Here is a 17,625-nt window from a genome sequence, read left to right on the forward strand (position 1 = left end):
ACATTGAACAACCAAAACTCCAAAAAATAATTTAAAACATATTTCTTTTACTCATTTAAATTATAGTTGTTAAACTCAGCATTTGAAATAGCCTATAAACCTTTTAATCCTACGTTAGTTGGTGCATTGCATTTAAATTCATCCCTATTGAATTTTTTGCTTAATAAATAAAACATTGAAATTTCTTCAAAGTCGTAAACCAACCATCTGGCAATGTGGCTGTAATTCTCTGTCATACATGTCACCGCCTCTGCAGTTTGACGATAATTGATGAACTCAATAGTAACGTACTTAGACAAGACACACAACGTTATCTATTATCTGCTATTATAGGAAAATGTAAACAAAAGCACATACAAATTACAGATTTCCAAACTGTTTTTACAAATAACAGTACTATTTACAAGAGTGTTTTAGTTTATAAAAAATTATTTATCACGTTAAAAACATGAAAGCATTCTGTAAAAACCGCATTTTCGAAAAAGTACAAAAAGCTGGACGGGTTGGACACGAATATCGTTTGAGGCACTCAGACAGAACTCGGTCGCATTCGCACAACATAAGAGAGCAGGCTCCAAACGATTTGAATTCCGCCTGGTTCAGGGCTAAAAAATATTTTTTTTAAATTATATTTAAGTGCTTCGACAGAAACTTTTTTGTAATAACATCAGATAACATACCACAAATTGGCCGCTTTTTAACGCATTTCCAGTAGTACGGTACGAAATATTCCAAATACATTGGACAGTTGGCGACTTCATAACAGATATCATGCATTTTACAGCATCTGAAAACAATTTAATCTTCAGACGGTCCTTTCTCGAATTTTATTGGTAGAATCTGTCAGATTGCAGCAATAACACTCTTGGGAGATTTTGCATATGCTACTCACTTGTCTATTCCATCGACTGGATTACCAGAACCCAAAAAGCCGCAGTAACAACCGTAGCCTTTAAACATCATGGGATTACAATCAGTTGCACAGTTCAGCATATTATACAGCTGGAACACTCCTACAAATCAAAGATATTAGTTTAGACTTTAGTAAAACTCTAAATTAATGAAATATTAACAAATGCCATTCTGTACCTCTTTTAAGTCTGTCTTTTCGGTGTTCAGTGTGGTTCAAAAATTTGATGGCGGGCTGTAAAAACTTCTTTCCATATAACTTATTTCGACTTTTTAGTGAAAAGCCCTTCAAATAGTCCTTTTTATCACTAAATCGGCTACAGTAAACACAGAGTGAGAATTAAATCACCCTATAACTAAGACTACTGGTCATGTGATCTTACCTCATATTATGGGATTTGGAGCTTTCGCTGCTTTCCTCAGAAAGGTTTTGATTATGAAGTAGCGTATCTTGTCCATAGAAGATTGATTTGGAATTAATTAGTCGGTCTTTGTTTAATAAGTACAAAGCTAAAACAAAAAAAACAGAATTATTTTAGGACAAGCAGAAAAGTGACTAAAACTTGAAGATAGTAAAACATATCACTTACCAGCAAAACTGCCCAAAAATAACGCAAACATCAATATCATGCTACAGTTTCTGATTACAGTTTTCATGTGTATACTTAAGAAATTAAAAATTGTGTGTGGATTTAACAAAATTTCACTTTCGTAGGTCAATAATCAAGTTAAACATCGCATTTAAGTGCAGTATATTATTGCGGTCAAAATATAGCGAGTACCACACACGAAACTGTTATTATCCTGGGCCATATAAGTACTAATACATTAAAACAAAAATTTAATACGAACCCAAAATAAATTTATTACAGTCGCGATAAAGAAAAATTGCAAGTACATTTCCTTTTTCCATAACAGTTTGGTGATTCAACTTGATATATAAACTGTATTCTCTTAAAACCGGCCGACTTTAAACGATACAATAATGCGCTTCCTACACTGTGTGTAATTACTTTTCTTTAAAGACCGTGTAATAATTTCACTTTTTAATTATCTCATCATTTAATAGATACACCTCTATTGTTAGACTGATTTTGGATGAGATAGTGCTGGTTAACATAATATTTGAATACAGGATGTTTTGCAGTTAAAATGGTGTAATAAGAGCGACTTTCTCTAAAAATGTGTACAATGCAAATTGTGGTAATAAACTATTAGAAGTATTTTTGTTTTGCACATATAAAACTACAATCGACAAAAAGTCCTAATGACTAAACAATGACGTACTACTTTTCAGTTTTTCTGAAAAGTCGTGAAGGTTGAAAAAACAGAAATAAGAACAAGAAATACAACTGGTAATAAAACGTATATTCAATATAATAATATATAGTAAGAATAATAAAGTAAATAAAATATTATATGTCACATATACATAAAAATGACTTTTTATAGAGTATATTAACTTAGTAAATAATCTCTATACATAACTAAAACCTTAACTATTGACTTTGTAAGGCAATCAAATGAAGGCAACTTAAATCTCAAATCATCACATTTCTTAAAATTAAATAAATTCTCTATTCATGGTCCTCTTTAAAAATTTGAAGTTAAACGGTTTTGTAGTTAATTTTATTGATTTTCTTACAAAAACGAAAATAAGTGGTGATTTTAGAACAAAAAACTGCGATTATAACAAACATTTTGACTCCTTTTGAAGATTACAACATACCCTGCCCAGAAACCATTATAACTATAAAAACTCAATATTTTTTTTCAAAATGACTTCTGAAAAATAATTTTTCAATTCTTTACGCCTCTAGGACGATAATCAGATAATCTCCCAACCACAGCTAGATGTTTTTTGGACAATAAATGTCTGGTCAAACACCTTCTCAAGCGAGTGCTATACTTGCACCATTTACATTCAAACACTTTCAGTGCATCACTCTCAACGTGAGTTTTCAAGTGCACCCGTAAATTCCTCCGGTACTTTGTGGAAAAGTGGCAAATTTCACAAATATAGGAGTCTTTCTTTTTATGCTTATCTAAGTGAGCCACTAATAAATCTTTTTTATAGGTACTGTAATCACAGGAAAAACACTGAAATTTCGTTTCAGACACTTTGGACGATTGTCTGCCTTGCGTATTGTTGTGAACAAATTGAATATGTCTTTTAAGTGAACATTTCTGTTTAAAACTGGAACTACAGATGTCGCAAATAAATAGATCTGCACTTTCGGGATCTAAATGGACGTATTCGTGGCGTGTTAAATGACCTTTCTGTCTTGTTTTGTAGCTGCAATGAGCGCAACGATGCCAAACAAGTTGAGAGGGATCTTCGTGCAATGCAATGTGAATTTGTAGGTATGACTTAGAGGATGTTTCATAAGTGCAATATGTACAACGATGTTTCTCTTTTTCGTTGTTATTGCTAAAATTTTCAAGAATACTAGTAGAGTGAAGGATTGTTTTTATAATCTTGATACTCACTTATTATTGCTTCTCCGTTTATTTTTTTTGGAGTGCCGTTGATCGTTGAAGGATTTCAACCTATACATAGAATTGTTTGAAACAGAAAATAAGTTAAGCTAACGTAAAAAGAGTTAAAAATTGAATGGCGTTGATATAATGGGTTCTACAAATGATTCTAAATGACAAATCAATTTAAATTTAACTCTTAGAGGAAAATTGAAATGTTTATTCTTGATTATTTAAATGTTTACAGATCGTGATGTACCATTATCAAATTTAGGTCCAAAGGGGCACACTAGAGGCATTAAATACACAATTATTAATAGAGGATAATATGAGTTGGACAGGATCTATTGGATGGGATAAAATTGAATGTGACAAGCTCCAAAATGTACAATTTCTAATATAAACTATATGTTTGATAATTTTTTGTAATCTCTACTGGTAATCTGATATATTATGTTGTATTTAATTTAAATTTTACTGGTACTTACTGAACAGTTTTAAGTTCCTTCATGGAATCATTATCATAATAATCAGACCCAGTTACATCCACTTCACTATTAAAATCATAGTTGGAATTTTCTGATTCAGATTTGATACTAAAAAATCCAGGCAATTTTAAAATTTAGGTTGGTTATCAACAACCTTTACACACTTAAATTATTCCAATATAATTTTTTCTTGGACTTACTCAGACAAATTGTCTTCAACCTTAACAGGAGAAGCACCAAAGCAATCTTCTTCAACTTTAAACTCCATTACATCTACTTCATCCTGTATAATTTCTGGTTTTATACTGAAAATAATTATTATAATTTGACAGGAAGATGAGCTGTGTCTAGAAGTGTTTCTTCTATAGAATAAATACTTGAACCTTGTAGTTAAAGCTCAGAAGTTATTAAAATTTAAAAGAAATGGCACAACTTATTTATCAATAGAAAATTCCTAATCTATCAAAGAAACAAAACAGCATTTTTCTAATAAGAAAGTTCTTAATATAATTTCATTATTTATCATTTATTGCCAGTATAAACAATGTTCATTATAAACCTATACATATTACAAAATGGTCGAACAATGTGTTATACTTACTGGATGTTTGACTCATCAAATGTTGCCATAATTGAATTATTATTAAAATACCGCTCATCAATGTTATAATTTTTTACATCTGATTGACTATCATCCTCAAGTCCTCTCTTAATCCTGGAACTAAAGTTTTGTTCCAGTAAATTGGTCTGCATGCACTCATGCATGATCAAGTAAATTTTTTAATTTTCTGTATAAAAATAATTTTAAATACTTTCAAATTGAGTTCTAGAAGGGTCTACCAAATAGTTAGAGATGGTTATTGTTTAATAAGATTTATAGTTTAGTTATTACAAATTACCACCAAAATATAATAAACCCACTAGAACTGTAGATTTACTTATTTTAAACTTACATTTTCTCAGTTGTTTCCACAAATTCTACTTTTATAAAATCTTGCTTCCCACAAAAATCAGTTTGTTCAAAATGTTCAACAAATAAATCATCTGCATCTTCATCTGCCTCCTTTTTTATTTCCAAATTTGCACTAATCCCATTTGGTATCTCTTGAAAACAATTCCTGAAATGATGTTTATTAATAGCATATTTAAAGAAAGTTTAAGCCGAAAAATTGTTTTCATTGTATGAACTTACAATAAACATTTAGGTCCTTCTTGCTCAGGTTTTAATTTCACTGTAACATTGCTATGACCACTAATAATATGGTTCAAAAACATTTTTGGTCTAGCCCCTAGATTGGTATATAATTCAGTCTTGTGGTTAATATCATTAGGGCACTTAAGGACTATAAAAGTAATCTCCTAAAGGTAATATTTAATCTCTTCCTTGAATATTTACAAAACTTGTCAATTAAATAATAGAAATTATCAAAACTACTTATACCTTACAGTTTAAAATAATAGCAAATTCTACGTTACTTTTTCGTGTTTTCTATCTGCCACTTGGTCTTCATGGCAAATAAATTTTGATCAACTTTTAAGCTCTACAAATGGTTTAATAATAAACTAATAAATAAAAAATAACAAAAAAAAGTAAACATATCACTTTGTCACCCACAGGTCAATTGTCATGTTATTTTTTTCCATTGTTTTCACGTGCCTCCATTTACTAATTATTGTATGTTTATCACGTGGTAAAAAATCGGTTTAGACTGTAAAATCTGATGGTCACGTGATATCTGGTACGCACCAATCAAAGCACGCAAGTACGACATTTGCCGGTTGCCACTGTTGCCAAATTTACGAAATAAAAAAATATCAAATATCAAATTATCAAAATCGCAGTGCGCTTTGGCTTGGTAGTGAAGGTTGTTTTTGGGTCTGGTCTTGGGTCGGCTGCTCAAATTTCACATAAAAACGGCATAATCAAAGTTGGCGGTTGAAATCATAATTAATGGGCAACTAGTGTTTCTAGAATTCATCCTAATTACGTAATTATTCGTTTATTTTCTTTTTTGTCCCAATAAAAGAACGACGATGTACAACGTTGTGTCCAAAGCGGCCAGCGGAGCCCTAAAATTAGACGTTGGGGCGATGCTTAAGTCGTTTCCGGCCGTTTTTTTCGGTTCAGCAGAACAGGACCTATGCTGAACACGTTATTCCTGATAGGCTAAAGGTAAGATAGTACCTTTTGCATTTTTTAATGCATTCTTTGCATTTTAAGCATGTTGTAGTTTAAATTTAGCTGATTATTGTGTATTTTATCAACTGTGCAAGTTTGGAGATCAGTGAGTAATTTTAAAAGTAATTTATGAAAGTCCCTAACATTCCCCAGAGCAAGCATAATTGGTACTAAAAATGGATTCATAAAACTATTTTGAAATAAAACTAACTAGAAGTTATCTACAGAATTTATTGTTTTTTCAGCTTTAACAATTTTTATGAGTTACATTATTATAAATTATAATAATAATAATAATAATTAAGTTAATAGTTTTGTTGGGGTTATTGATTCTGAAGTCTGAACAGATGGTCAAAATTCAGAGATGGTTCAAATCAGTTTGAGAACAGTTCCTGAACAATTCAGAAATATGAAATGAAAAAAAGCTAATAAATTGTTTTGTTTTCCTGCAACTTAGAAAGCAAAGTTTAAGGGTTTATTAGTAGCACTTAAGTTGATTGAAATTATCCTTTTTTTACCTTAAAAAAGTCCTACATAATGGCTGGACCACATAATGGGTGTGATTAAAATTGTAGTCAGTTGTAAAAAACTTTTATTTTCACCCTTTTAGCTTGAAATTTGTAGAGTTCCAATCAACCATAAATTTTGATTTTTGAACTTAAAAACTTACCAGGAGGGTTAAAATTTGTCTGTTAAGCCAGTTTTCACTTATAAAGTGCAAATTTAGTGGTCAAATCATATACTTTGACTAGGGACAAAAAAGTGTGGTGGTGTAAAATTACACTAAAAGTATTCAAGACCCACAGCTAGAAAACCCAGAATTTAAATTAGACTACAAGGAACACTTATGAAGATTGTAAATCCATTTTGGTATGTCAGTATTGTCAGTAGAGATTGATGGATTACTCAAAATTTGAGTCATCCAGTATAACAGTCTTCAATGTCAACCATTTGAAAGTAATTAACAAGAGAGATGACATAAAGTACAGGGTGTCAAAGTAAACTTTATGTAAAAATTCAACATGACACAGTTATTTTTTCCAATCACTTATATTCCATGTGCCTAATTAACTTTTATTTTTAAGCCAGTTAAAATATCAGCAAGTCCTTTAGGTCAATGGCTCCAAATATTTTATTGTCAGGCCATAAATTTGTCATCATATCTTTTAACAGAAATCTGAGAAAAGTTATTATTATTCATATCACATTCATTATATGTCATGTTCATTTGCTTACACATAATTAGGTCTTCTGAAAAAGACACAGCAAATTATGTGCACAAATACAGAAAACGGCAACAAGCCTTCTAACAAAACTTGCAACCCATGATTTTATTTTGAAATGCCAGGTACTGTTGCCAAGATAAAAATAATTTGTTATACAATATAGGAGACATGTGCTTAAGCCATATGTTAATTTAAGTTCAATTTAAGCTATTGTAGAATATTTTTAAGCCATGACAAAATGACTGATGGTTTATTTTGTTTTACCAGGATATGCCCGACAATCCGAATCCTCGTTTCTTCGACATGGTTGAGTATTTCTTCCATAAAGCTTGCGTTCTGGTTGAGGACAAGCTGGTTGAAGATTTAGCTAAAGTTAAAGGGTCAAAACTAACATTAGAACAGAGGAAAGCTAAAGTTAGGGGAATTCTCACTCATATGGAGCATTGCGATCATATTATTGAAGTTGCCTTCCCAATCAAGAGGGATAATGGAGAATATGAAGTTATTAAAGGATACCGAGCCCAGCATAGCACTCACAGATTACCATGCAAAGGAGGTAAGTCCTCATTATTCTGTTTGCTAAGGTTTATTCTAGATAATTGGATTTTTTAAATTTCTTTGAATGGATTAGGCACTGGCCTTGAGGTTATTGCTAGGTTGTTATCATGGTGATTAATGTGAATCTGATTGGGCAATGTTAAGGCAGGTCTCTGTCGTCATGCACAGATGGGTATTAATTAATTTTTATGGTTTTCCTATTGAGAAAACCCTCAATTTTATTATCCCAATTAGCTGGATATAAATATAAAACAAATCTTATTTCCAGGGTAATGTCCTATGCTTGATCATTTTTTTTTCACTGGCCAAGTTGTTGCTAAGCAGATGTTTTTGATAAATGTACCATAAATTTGCAAACAAATTGATGATGCAGGTGTAATCTCTAAACCTAATAACTGTATAAACTTTAGTTATCATGTGCATCTGTAAATTTGGTATCAAGAAAAACTTATTTATAGTGCAAAGTTGCATTAGCGAAAATGTTTTTATTCACAAAACAAAAAGACAATACCTGTGAACGCATATCTGATAATTCTAATTTTAATCGAAAAACGACTATTAAACAGCATTGTAGTGCCATGTTTTATTAGCTTTGGTACAGTGTTACATATTATAGTTGATTAGGCTGACCTTGACATGTTTAACTCCTGCAAAATATTTAAAAAATGTAACAGCTGCACAGTTTCCAGAATAGCGGCAAGTTCCTGTTATGAACAAATTAATGTTAATTTGTGTGCAGTTTCATAAAAAAAACAGTCCATTTTTCAGTCAGAAGACTAAATTAGGATATAAAAATTTGATGTCAAAGTAGTAATGAAATTAGTAGTTATTTTGATATGATCTGAAAACAAACAGATATGAAATTTGCTAACTCCTGAACATTATTACTAGAAATGTAAAGTTTAAAATTGTGGTTGTGGATTAATATGCATGAATAAACATGTTTTTTTAGTGGAAAGAATACGTTATTAACGTGATGTATTTATTTTGTAATAATGTTGGTTTTTATTAAGTCTATAAACAGGTTGTGCCACTGTTTTCCAGTTTTCTGACTATACTTTAGCTTGGTTATTGTTGATACTGATTGTAGCCATACAAATTCAACTGTAAGATCAAATCAATTTGTAAAATATGTACTGAACGGTCAAAGTTAAAGTTTGATTTTATTGCTTTATTGTCAAGTTTTATATTATATTTTGTTTTTTGTTGCTATACTACCTCCAGGGTGTCAATAATCATCCTATTTTTATTTTATTTCCCCCATCATTATAAATAATCTTGAATTTTATGTAGAGTTACAGTAGACCCCAGTTTTGTAGTTTTTCTTGATATTCATGATATGGATAAAAGGTGAAAACACCAATTAAATAATTTGTCAAACATTTCTAAGTTATTAAACACACAGTACATAATTTTCAGTTAAGTAACATGTAAAAAGGAAACAAATGCAGTAACTTGACTCTTTGATAATACTTTTTGTAATTACATTCCAGTATTTTTGATAATTTGAATTTTTTGTGTTAATTTCAGGTATGCGTTTTTCTCCTGACGTAAACAAGGACGAAGTTAAAGCCCTGGCAGCTTTGATGACCTTCAAGTGCGCCTGCGTGGACGTACCATTCGGAGGTGGCAAAGCCGGTATTAAAATCGATCCCAAAAAATACTCCGAACACGAATTAGAAAAAATTACCCGAAGATTTACTTTGGAATTGGTTAAGAAAGGATTTATTGGTAAGTATTGATTTGATTTATCTGCAGGATTTATTGGCAGCAATCTGGGATTTTTTTATATACTTATAGGATGGGCTAATAAAAATTTAATCCTGGTCGATTTAAATTACTACTATGGTTTCAATTGTGCCTTGTTTATAGTTGTAAACGATTGAGAACAATCTGGCTTTGATATAGTAAATTAAGCTGCTTTAGATGGTTTAAGCTTATCAATGTGAACTTTTATGACCCTGCCATGTTATTTAATAAACAATAAATTGCGGTCACGTGCAAACTTTTTTTTATAGTAAAAGTGTCACAATGAAAATGCTGGTCGGTAAATTTACGTTTTTTTTCTTATACAACTATTTTAGTTTGCTTTAAGCATGGAAAATTTGTTCCAAAATTAACGGGGAGAAAATTTATTATTAGGAAAAGTGCATTTTAAGCACAAGTTTGAATTAAATAGCAATTGTCAAATGCATTTTTAAATCATCTTAAATAAGTAAACTTTATGACTTGTATTAAAAAATATTATGTTCTCAGGGCCTAGTATAGATGTCCCAGCTCCTGACATGGGAACTGGAGAAAGAGAAATGTCTTGGTTGGCTGACACTTACTCCAAAACGATTGGATACCGGGACATCAACAGTCATGCATGCGTGACTGGTAAACCCATCAACCAAGGTGGTATCCACGGTAGAGTTTCAGCCACCGGAAGAGGTACATATTTAAATTTTTGAAAGTTTTAACATAAATATTAATAAAACCATGAATATTTTTACTTAATTGTGTTTTATCTTTTCACAGGTGTTTTCCATGGAATTGAAAATTTCATCAATGAAGAGAGTTACATGCAAATGTGCGGTTTATCGACCGGCTGGAAAGGAAAAACGTTTATTGTCCAAGGCTTTGGTAATGTGGGTTTGCACACCATGAGATACTTGGATAGGGCTGGAGCCAAATGTATAGGCGTCATCGAGTACGACGGTTCGATTTATAATCCTAATGGAATCAATCCTAAGGTAAGTTCTGTTTCAACTTTGATTAAAAAACTGTAGTAAATAGGTTACAGAACATTTTACAATCAAATGTAAACAGAGTGAGTTTTCGTGAATGTGCATTTGAACTACTGAAAGAAGGAGTGAAATTTTTTGTATTGTTAGGTTTTGAAAATGGTCTACAGATATAAACAGAAAAGAACCGTCAATTTATTTATTAATACTTGCCTACTTTAGGATTTGGAAGAATGGAGAGTAAATAACGGAACAATCAACGGATTTCCGGGCGCCGAAAAATACGAAGAAAATCTCTTATACCATCCCGTAGACATTTTAGTGCCCGCCGCCACTGAAAAAGTAATTCATAAGGAAAACGCCCATTTAATCAAAGCAAAAGTGAGATTGCCCGTTAGTTTAGTACTGAAATTTCCACTAACATTTTTTCGTTTAGTTGATCGCTGAAGCGGCTAATGGACCAATCACTCCTGCCGCCGACAAGATCCTTATCAAAAACAACGTTTTAGTCATTCCGGACCTGTACGTTAACGCCGGTGGTGTAACCGTATCCTATTTTGAATGGTTGAAAAATATTAATCACGTTTCTTATGGAAGACTGACCTTTAAGTATGAAAAAGACTCCAACTACCATTTGTTCCGTAAGCATATTGCTTTCAATTTTGGTCTAATAGAAAATAATGTAAATTTCTATCTAGAATCGGTTCAAGAATCTCTAGAACGGAAGTTTGGCGATAATATTCCAATCACCCCTTCGCAGTCCTTTACAAAGAGGATAGCCGGTGCTTCTGAAAAAGATATTGTCCACTCTGGTCTCAACTTTACTATGGAAAGATCTGCAAAGGTAAGTGTTCAGTTTTTTAGGAGAAAGTTAAAATTTTAGTCAAGGCAATAAAACAAAAGTTAAATTTCCGTTTTAAAATCATAGTAAATTATGGTAATTATTGCTTTTGTGCTGCACGTGTTGTTTTTTAAGCTTTTTTACTGAAAGATTTGAAGTTTTAAACAATGATATTTCTTGTGTGTTGCTTCTTTAGCCATTTATGTTGTGTAGCTCTTGGAAAGTCCACATGCCCAAATCTCAGCACAGTGAGAAGTTTGTGATTGGTCAAAAAAAGCAGCTTTCAGCTGGCTGCTTTTCTTGACCCATCACAAATTATTTACACAAATACTGCACATGTGGACTTACAACTCTCAAGTATGTTAACCTATTTTCTGTCAGTATTTAAATAATTCGACATAATTTACACATAATAAGGAAATTAGGAGTGGAAAAACTTTAATTTCAGGCCATGCAAGCGACCACGCAGATGTACGGACTAGGACTGGACTTGAGGTCTGCAGCTTATATTAATTCGGTTCAAAAAATATTCCATACGACCAGCACCGCAGGTTTTGCGTATTAAGTTTGTAATTTGTTGCCTTTTTAGTGTTATTTACATATCCCCTTTATACAGGTTTTATTTCTAAAAAAAAGGTAATATTTAGAACTTATACGTTGCATTTTACTGACAGTAATTTTTATTATAGTAATCCGGATATTGTGTGAAGGGTTGAATGTTTTAAGCTTTACCTGAAATATTAATTTTATACCGAGTGGTTTTAAAGGAGCTGTGTTGATCGATTGTGGAAAAACTAGGTACAAATAAGAAAAATGTACTACAACGTTACGGTGTAACACCGTTTATGAGATCTATTTAATTTTACGATATTTTAATGTCAAAATTGGCATTTGAACTTAAAAACCAAGTGTGTAGGTTTGCAAACAGTGTGTTCCATTTAAGAATATCTTAGATAACCGACTCCTTATCAACTTTGATGGTTTGCCGAATAATCGGTTGATACACTTCCCAGAGGACCACCCTGTATAGAATTGATCTTATGCATTGAACTCTGTGAGGTAATTATAAGCATTAGCTGCCGTATTATTGCTACTAAGGATGATAGTCAAAAGTGACACAGAAACGTATATTATTTAATTAATATGCAGCAAATAAGAGGATCGTTTTGCTATAAGGAAGTCACTCTATTTTTTTTACTAATATCCATGACATATTACGGTATTTTCAAATGTTTATCAATTTACATTAAGTAGTGTATAAAACATTATCTGCACTACATATATTCTTATATCTACTTTGTATTAAGTGCTAATTACGAGGGTAGTCCCAGAAGTAACAACTTAACCAAAAAAAAACGCAAAAACTTAATTGATTTTTTTAAATTCAATTTATCCGATACCACCTACCCTCGTACATGTAGCTTAAAACCATTCATCCCCATTAAAGTAATTTACATTTAAATATTAATTAATGATACTAATTGTTGCTAAGCGTTGGATCATTGAAACATTCCTCATTTATACATTCCTCGGTAAACATTATAGTATTAAATCGAAACGGATATTTTAAACTCACATTGTCATGTTAAGTTTTAAACTAATTTGAACAATTTTTATAGGTATAAGATTAGTTAGATAAGTGTTATTCATTAATTATTATTATTCCATTGAAAGGTATACACACTAGATTTAATAAACTGCCGAAACACAATAAATTATTTACAGATTACTAAGTTTTATTGACAAATTCCGGAGAGTTGTTGATGGGTAATTAAAAAAGTTGAGAAAATAGGTTAATATTTTGAGCTAGTTTTTGGTTTGGTTTGTTGTGCTGTATGTTACTAATAAACACACACAAAAACATACATACACAAAATATTTAAGGTAAGTATGGATATATTTTCCTACATCTGTAAGGTTACATTATCCAAAAAAAATTTGGATATATTATATGGAAACACTGTAATTATTGCATGGTTTATTTTAGCTATTAGCGCTTTGCTGCTTTACGTGCTAATATTTATTTACAGGCAATTATGGGCACTTCTTCCATGTATGGAATGGGACTAGATTTGAGATCGGCCGCTTATATTAATTCCGTACAAAAGATTTTCACTACGACCACGAGTGCTGGCCTTACATTCTAAATTTTGGTAGATAATATGTCGTTTGCCGTATTGTTATCCTCAAGCTTGCCCATTTTTTTATTTTTTAAGATTAAGTTAGCAACATTGCAAACTGTTACTAATGACAGTTTGGAATTTCAGGCAATTACGCGGACGGCACAGCAGTATAATTTGGGCATTGATCTTCGATCGGCGGCATATATAAATTCTGTCGAGAAAATCTTCATTACTACCACCACAGCTGGATTAACTTTTTAATTAATTTTGCCAATTCACTGTTGCAACATTTACAATATTTATTAATAATTCTGTTTTAAGATATAACATTAGCTGGTAAGTACTTCACTTTATACAGTTTTACTATATTGACATGTTAAGATGATAAAGTTGCCTATTGTATTAATTTTATAGCGTAATGGTGGTTTTAATGTGAAGATTTTAGGTCTTTAAGGTTTAACCAATAAACACAAAACATACTGGAATGTACTTGTATTACTTATACAACACTAAAATAAAAACACAGCAACCATTTCTTAAGAATGCCATTTAAAAATGTGTTGTTCACTTTAGTTAAGATGATTTTTAATTATAGAATTGATGACACACGTTTATTTCTGTTTTTCTTTTATTAAAAAATTGCAGTTTCTGGTGACATCGATGTCTTTCCTAGGAACCCAATATTCGTAGAACTGCAACAGCAAAAAGGCCAAAGACACCACCAATAAATAAGGCCAAACTCCGCTATCTAAATGGCTAAAAAAAAGGAAAACAAATGCAGAAATCCAAACAGAACACTGTATTGATTATAAAAATATTGATAAACAGAAGTCTAATCTTCTGTTTAGAATAATTTTTTTCTTATAATTCGTTTGGTTTTAGTGCATCATAATCACAGTTACTTACTTATACAGCATTTGACGTAAAGTTTTTGGTGGTTCCCGAGATACTGACTTGTAAACCACTTCAGTTCTTTGGCAAATATCTTGCCAATTGTAATACTTTTCAATCCGTTTGTTGCATTTGTATGGACATACAAATTGATTGTTTTTTAGGTCGTTTATTGCGGTTACCAGTCCTGGAATTTTTTTTAGTAAGCCATTCATGTATTGGGTAAAAGAAAAATTATCAAAATAACAAACCTTCTAAAAGAGCTGGAACAGTAGGTTCAGTCAATATGATCAAGTCTGGTGGTAAAACCTCTGGAATACCTCCTACTTTGGTTGATACCACTTTAAGCCTACCATAGGAACAATAATCAAAAAAATAAATAAAACAAAGTAACTGGTTTAGTTTTATATTCAGGAAATTTTGAAACATAAAATTTAGTGAAAATCAGATTAAGGATGTTGTTGAAAAAATAATTGGGAGCAGTTTGCAGCATTCTTTTATACTTTTTCTGTTTCCATACAAATAGACAATATTTAATTTCTCAAAAGTTGGTTAAATTAATTTTCTTACCCACATGATGCAGCTTCCACTATTGCCATGCAGTAAGCTTCCGTCAAAGAAGTGTTCAGAAAAATGTCGCCTTTAATTAGAACACTGCGAACTTGAGCGTGTTCTAAGCCACCCAGCAGGACAACACGGTCTTGTAAGCCTTGCTTCTCTCTGATTTCTTCAAGAAGCCTTTAGTATTACAGTTTTAATGTAAGTATATTTAATCAATCCAAGTACAACTCATTAATCCAAATTCTCCAGTTAAATTGGACGGAATATTTTGTTGAATTTAAAAAAAATACAAACAATATTTGTAGATTTCTGCAGTTGTACTGGATAACAGTTTATGACGGTAACTAGTTAGATTCAAATTAATTAAACTACTTTTAGAAAACCAATTAAAAGAAACCTTACGATCTTTTGGGGCCATCACCAGCTATCAAAAATTGTACCTCCTCAAACTTTGAGCAAATATCACCTATAATTTGGGCAGTCAAGTCAAGTCCTTTTCTATAAACTAATCTAGACACCACTACAATGGTAACTGAAACATAAAATTGTTGTATATTATAAACTATCATTTTGAAGGCACAAATCAATTTTTGGGTACTTTGAAGCTGAAACTCAACTAAACAAGTGAAATGCTGATGCAAGTTAGTTATTGAGTTTTTACTATTTATTCTTCAAAAATTTTACCCAAAAACAAGCTTGAGCCCCATTAAATAGTGTAAACAAATATTTACTTTTAGATTTATCTCTTTGGCTTGGATCTGGAGTAAAAGAAAATGTATCAACTGCATTTGGTATAACAGACACCCTGCTATAAGCCACTTGCCCTCTTAAAACTGTATTCTCTTTCCCAGTATGGGACACACAAATGCAATGGTTGCAACTAGCCAATGATATCTGAAGCAACTTATTGGTTATCAAAGCACTAGCATCAGCAAACCCAAATAAACTATGGTCAGTAAAAACTGTCTGTAAATTTCCCTTTTTATTAAACAACAAATACAGGAAAACTATGTTATGTTTATATACCTTTAGTTTTAGTAAATTGCCAATTAACATTGTCTCATGGGCCAAAGCAGAAAAAGCTGAATGGGCATGAATAATTTCAATTTGTTCGCGTAAAAGGATGTATCTTATAAGGGCAATGTTGCAAATCATGGTAGGCAAGACGCATTGATTGTAGAATACCTTAATAGGCAGGTAGTACACTTTTAAACCATTTGTCATGTAGCGTACCCCTGTACGATTCCCATAGCTGTGTGTCATAACAATTACTTTATGCCCGTTAAGAAGTAGGCACTGTGATAAGTTATAAATGTGTTCCTCAACTCCGCCCACGTTTGGAAAGAAAAAATCAGAGACCATACTAGAGGTAAGTGGATATGAAAAATTAAGGATACAAGTTAATATTAACTGGAAAGGCTTACCAAATGTTGTGTTTTCGGTTAGTTGATAATTTAAGGCGTTTCATAATTTATGTAACTTACTAATCTAAATATTTACTAATCTAATCACAAACTAGTTTAATACATACTTTTGTATTTTATGATAATCGATAATCAAAACAAACTACATAACCTTAATAACCTAAAAAAAACTTTGGTTCTTGTAGGCTTCTTCTCTTCTTTTGCCAAGTTCCCACTTCCTGGCTCGAGAACAAAAAGCCGCGATTTGTCGGAGTGGGGGATTTAACTGTTTTATTCTTTAGCTGGCCCGTTCAAAGTCATACCAAATTTTCTAGTGTTCGTTCATTGGATAGGAAATTTAGTGAGGATTCCAAAAATGTGCTTAAAACTGTCATTTTTTCATTCCAAGTGTGTTTTACATGTCAGACCTAAAATTTAATGATTAAAGCTTGATTATCGATATTTATACAAAAGAACTTTAAAAAAATTCAAAATGGCGGACTGAGACGCCATTTTGTCTGTCATTTTACGCAACTACGTTAAATTCCTTTTAAAATGAGGTGCAACTTCGTTTTTTGACTAAAAAATCAAAATCGCCGCCATTTTGGATTGATCTAGGTTAGGGTTGATGGTACTCGTTTTCAAGGAATCCATTTCTGCAGTCAGTTTGTCTGTATATGTTACTCAGTTCGAGAAACTTAACTTTTCGTAAAAATCTGAATTTGGGGGAGAGTTACGCAAAAATTAATGTCATCACTGAATTCCTCATCAAGAGGTCATTTGCAATTTCCGCCATTTTGGATCGAAATTGCATAGGGTTGATGGTACTCGTTTTCGACTAATTCGGGGTCAAGGAATCCATTGCAACTGTCAGTTTCGTCGTTGTAGTATTTTTTATGCTTTTTCAAATGGCATAGGAACGAATTTCCTGCGAATTTATATAAAAGAGCTGCGATTTTTCAAAAAGTCAAAAAATAAAATTTTTGTCAAAAGTGCAATTTTAGCAAATTTTTATTTTGCTCCATAAGGGTTCCAATGCACAGCAAAGGGCATATTTATAACAAAGAACCTTAAATTAGGTAAAATAAGTACAAAAAAAAAACTTTAAAATTTTTTAGTTTTTAAAAAAATTGAAAGGACAGTTCTTAATTGTAAATGGCGTTTCAAGATAAGAGAAACGCCAATTACCTTCGATATCGGTCTTTTAGGTTGAGGTGTTTTCATTGTAAATTTGTATCATTT

The 17,625-nt window shown here is 31.7% G+C and overlaps 4 protein-coding genes across 8 annotated transcripts; 1 reads left to right on the forward strand and 3 right to left on the reverse strand.

Moving 5' to 3' along the window:
• Nucleotides 1–296: 296 nt before the first annotated feature.
• LOC145725501 (uncharacterized) lies at nucleotides 297–2,171 on the reverse strand. Its single transcript, XM_081974291.1, has 6 exons — nucleotides 1,500–2,171; nucleotides 1,293–1,419; nucleotides 1,090–1,226; nucleotides 893–1,013; nucleotides 681–787; nucleotides 297–605 (listed from the first exon to the last, which is right to left on the reverse strand). The coding sequence occupies exons 1-6, from the start codon at nucleotides 1,564–1,566 to the stop codon at nucleotides 436–438; spliced, it is 729 nt and encodes a 242-aa protein (XP_081830417.1). The 5' UTR covers nucleotides 1,567–2,171; the 3' UTR covers nucleotides 297–435.
• An 87-nt stretch (nucleotides 2,172–2,258) lies between these two features.
• On the reverse strand, nucleotides 2,259–5,480 carry LOC145725500 (uncharacterized). 4 transcript variants are annotated; one of them, XM_081974286.1, is made up of 8 exons: nucleotides 5,322–5,480; nucleotides 5,068–5,258; nucleotides 4,829–4,993; nucleotides 4,477–4,596; nucleotides 4,076–4,180; nucleotides 3,876–3,983; nucleotides 3,400–3,459; nucleotides 2,259–3,340 (listed from the first exon to the last, which is right to left on the reverse strand). In XM_081974286.1, exons 2-8 carry the CDS (start codon nucleotides 5,148–5,150, stop codon nucleotides 2,710–2,712), a joined length of 1,272 nt encoding a protein of 423 aa, XP_081830412.1. In that variant the 5' UTR covers nucleotides 5,151–5,258; nucleotides 5,322–5,480; the 3' UTR covers nucleotides 2,259–2,709. The 4 variants fall into 4 exon arrangements, with proteins under 4 accessions (XP_081830412.1, XP_081830413.1, XP_081830415.1 ...); XM_081974287.1 differs by having other exon boundaries at nucleotides 5,317–5,471; XM_081974289.1 differs by having other exon boundaries at nucleotides 4,477–4,590; nucleotides 5,068–5,463.
• Nucleotides 5,481–5,693: 213 nt separating this feature from the next.
• On the forward strand, nucleotides 5,694–14,013 carry LOC145723980 (glutamate dehydrogenase, mitochondrial-like). The gene is given in 10 exon segments (XM_081972034.1): nucleotides 5,694–5,998; nucleotides 6,000–6,048; nucleotides 7,548–7,836; nucleotides 9,369–9,569; nucleotides 10,095–10,271; nucleotides 10,359–10,573; nucleotides 10,787–10,945; nucleotides 11,001–11,205; nucleotides 11,263–11,408; nucleotides 13,673–14,013. Coding segments are annotated over 10 exon segments (1,647 nt in total). The 5' UTR covers nucleotides 5,694–5,909; the 3' UTR covers nucleotides 13,790–14,013.
• On the reverse strand, nucleotides 14,006–16,578 carry PIG-A (phosphatidylinositol glycan anchor biosynthesis class A). Of its 2 annotated transcripts, none has more exons than XM_081972036.1 (8): nucleotides 16,405–16,578; nucleotides 16,007–16,343; nucleotides 15,712–15,946; nucleotides 15,383–15,512; nucleotides 14,990–15,157; nucleotides 14,671–14,768; nucleotides 14,435–14,606; nucleotides 14,006–14,284 (listed from the first exon to the last, which is right to left on the reverse strand). In XM_081972036.1, exons 1-8 carry the CDS (start codon nucleotides 16,446–16,448, stop codon nucleotides 14,140–14,142), a joined length of 1,329 nt encoding a protein of 442 aa, XP_081828162.1. In that variant the 5' UTR covers nucleotides 16,449–16,578; the 3' UTR covers nucleotides 14,006–14,139. The 2 variants fall into 2 exon arrangements, with proteins under 2 accessions (XP_081828162.1, XP_081828161.1); XM_081972035.1 differs by having other exon boundaries at nucleotides 15,712–15,958.
• Between the last annotated feature and the right edge of the window lie 1,047 nt (nucleotides 16,579–17,625).

The sequence above is a fragment of the Ips typographus genome, linkage group LG2 (genome assembly GCF_016097725.1).
Source record: "Ips typographus isolate SLU linkage group LG2, UJ_Ityp_2.0, whole genome shotgun sequence".
Lineage (NCBI taxonomy): Eukaryota > Metazoa > Arthropoda > Insecta > Coleoptera > Curculionidae > Ips > Ips typographus.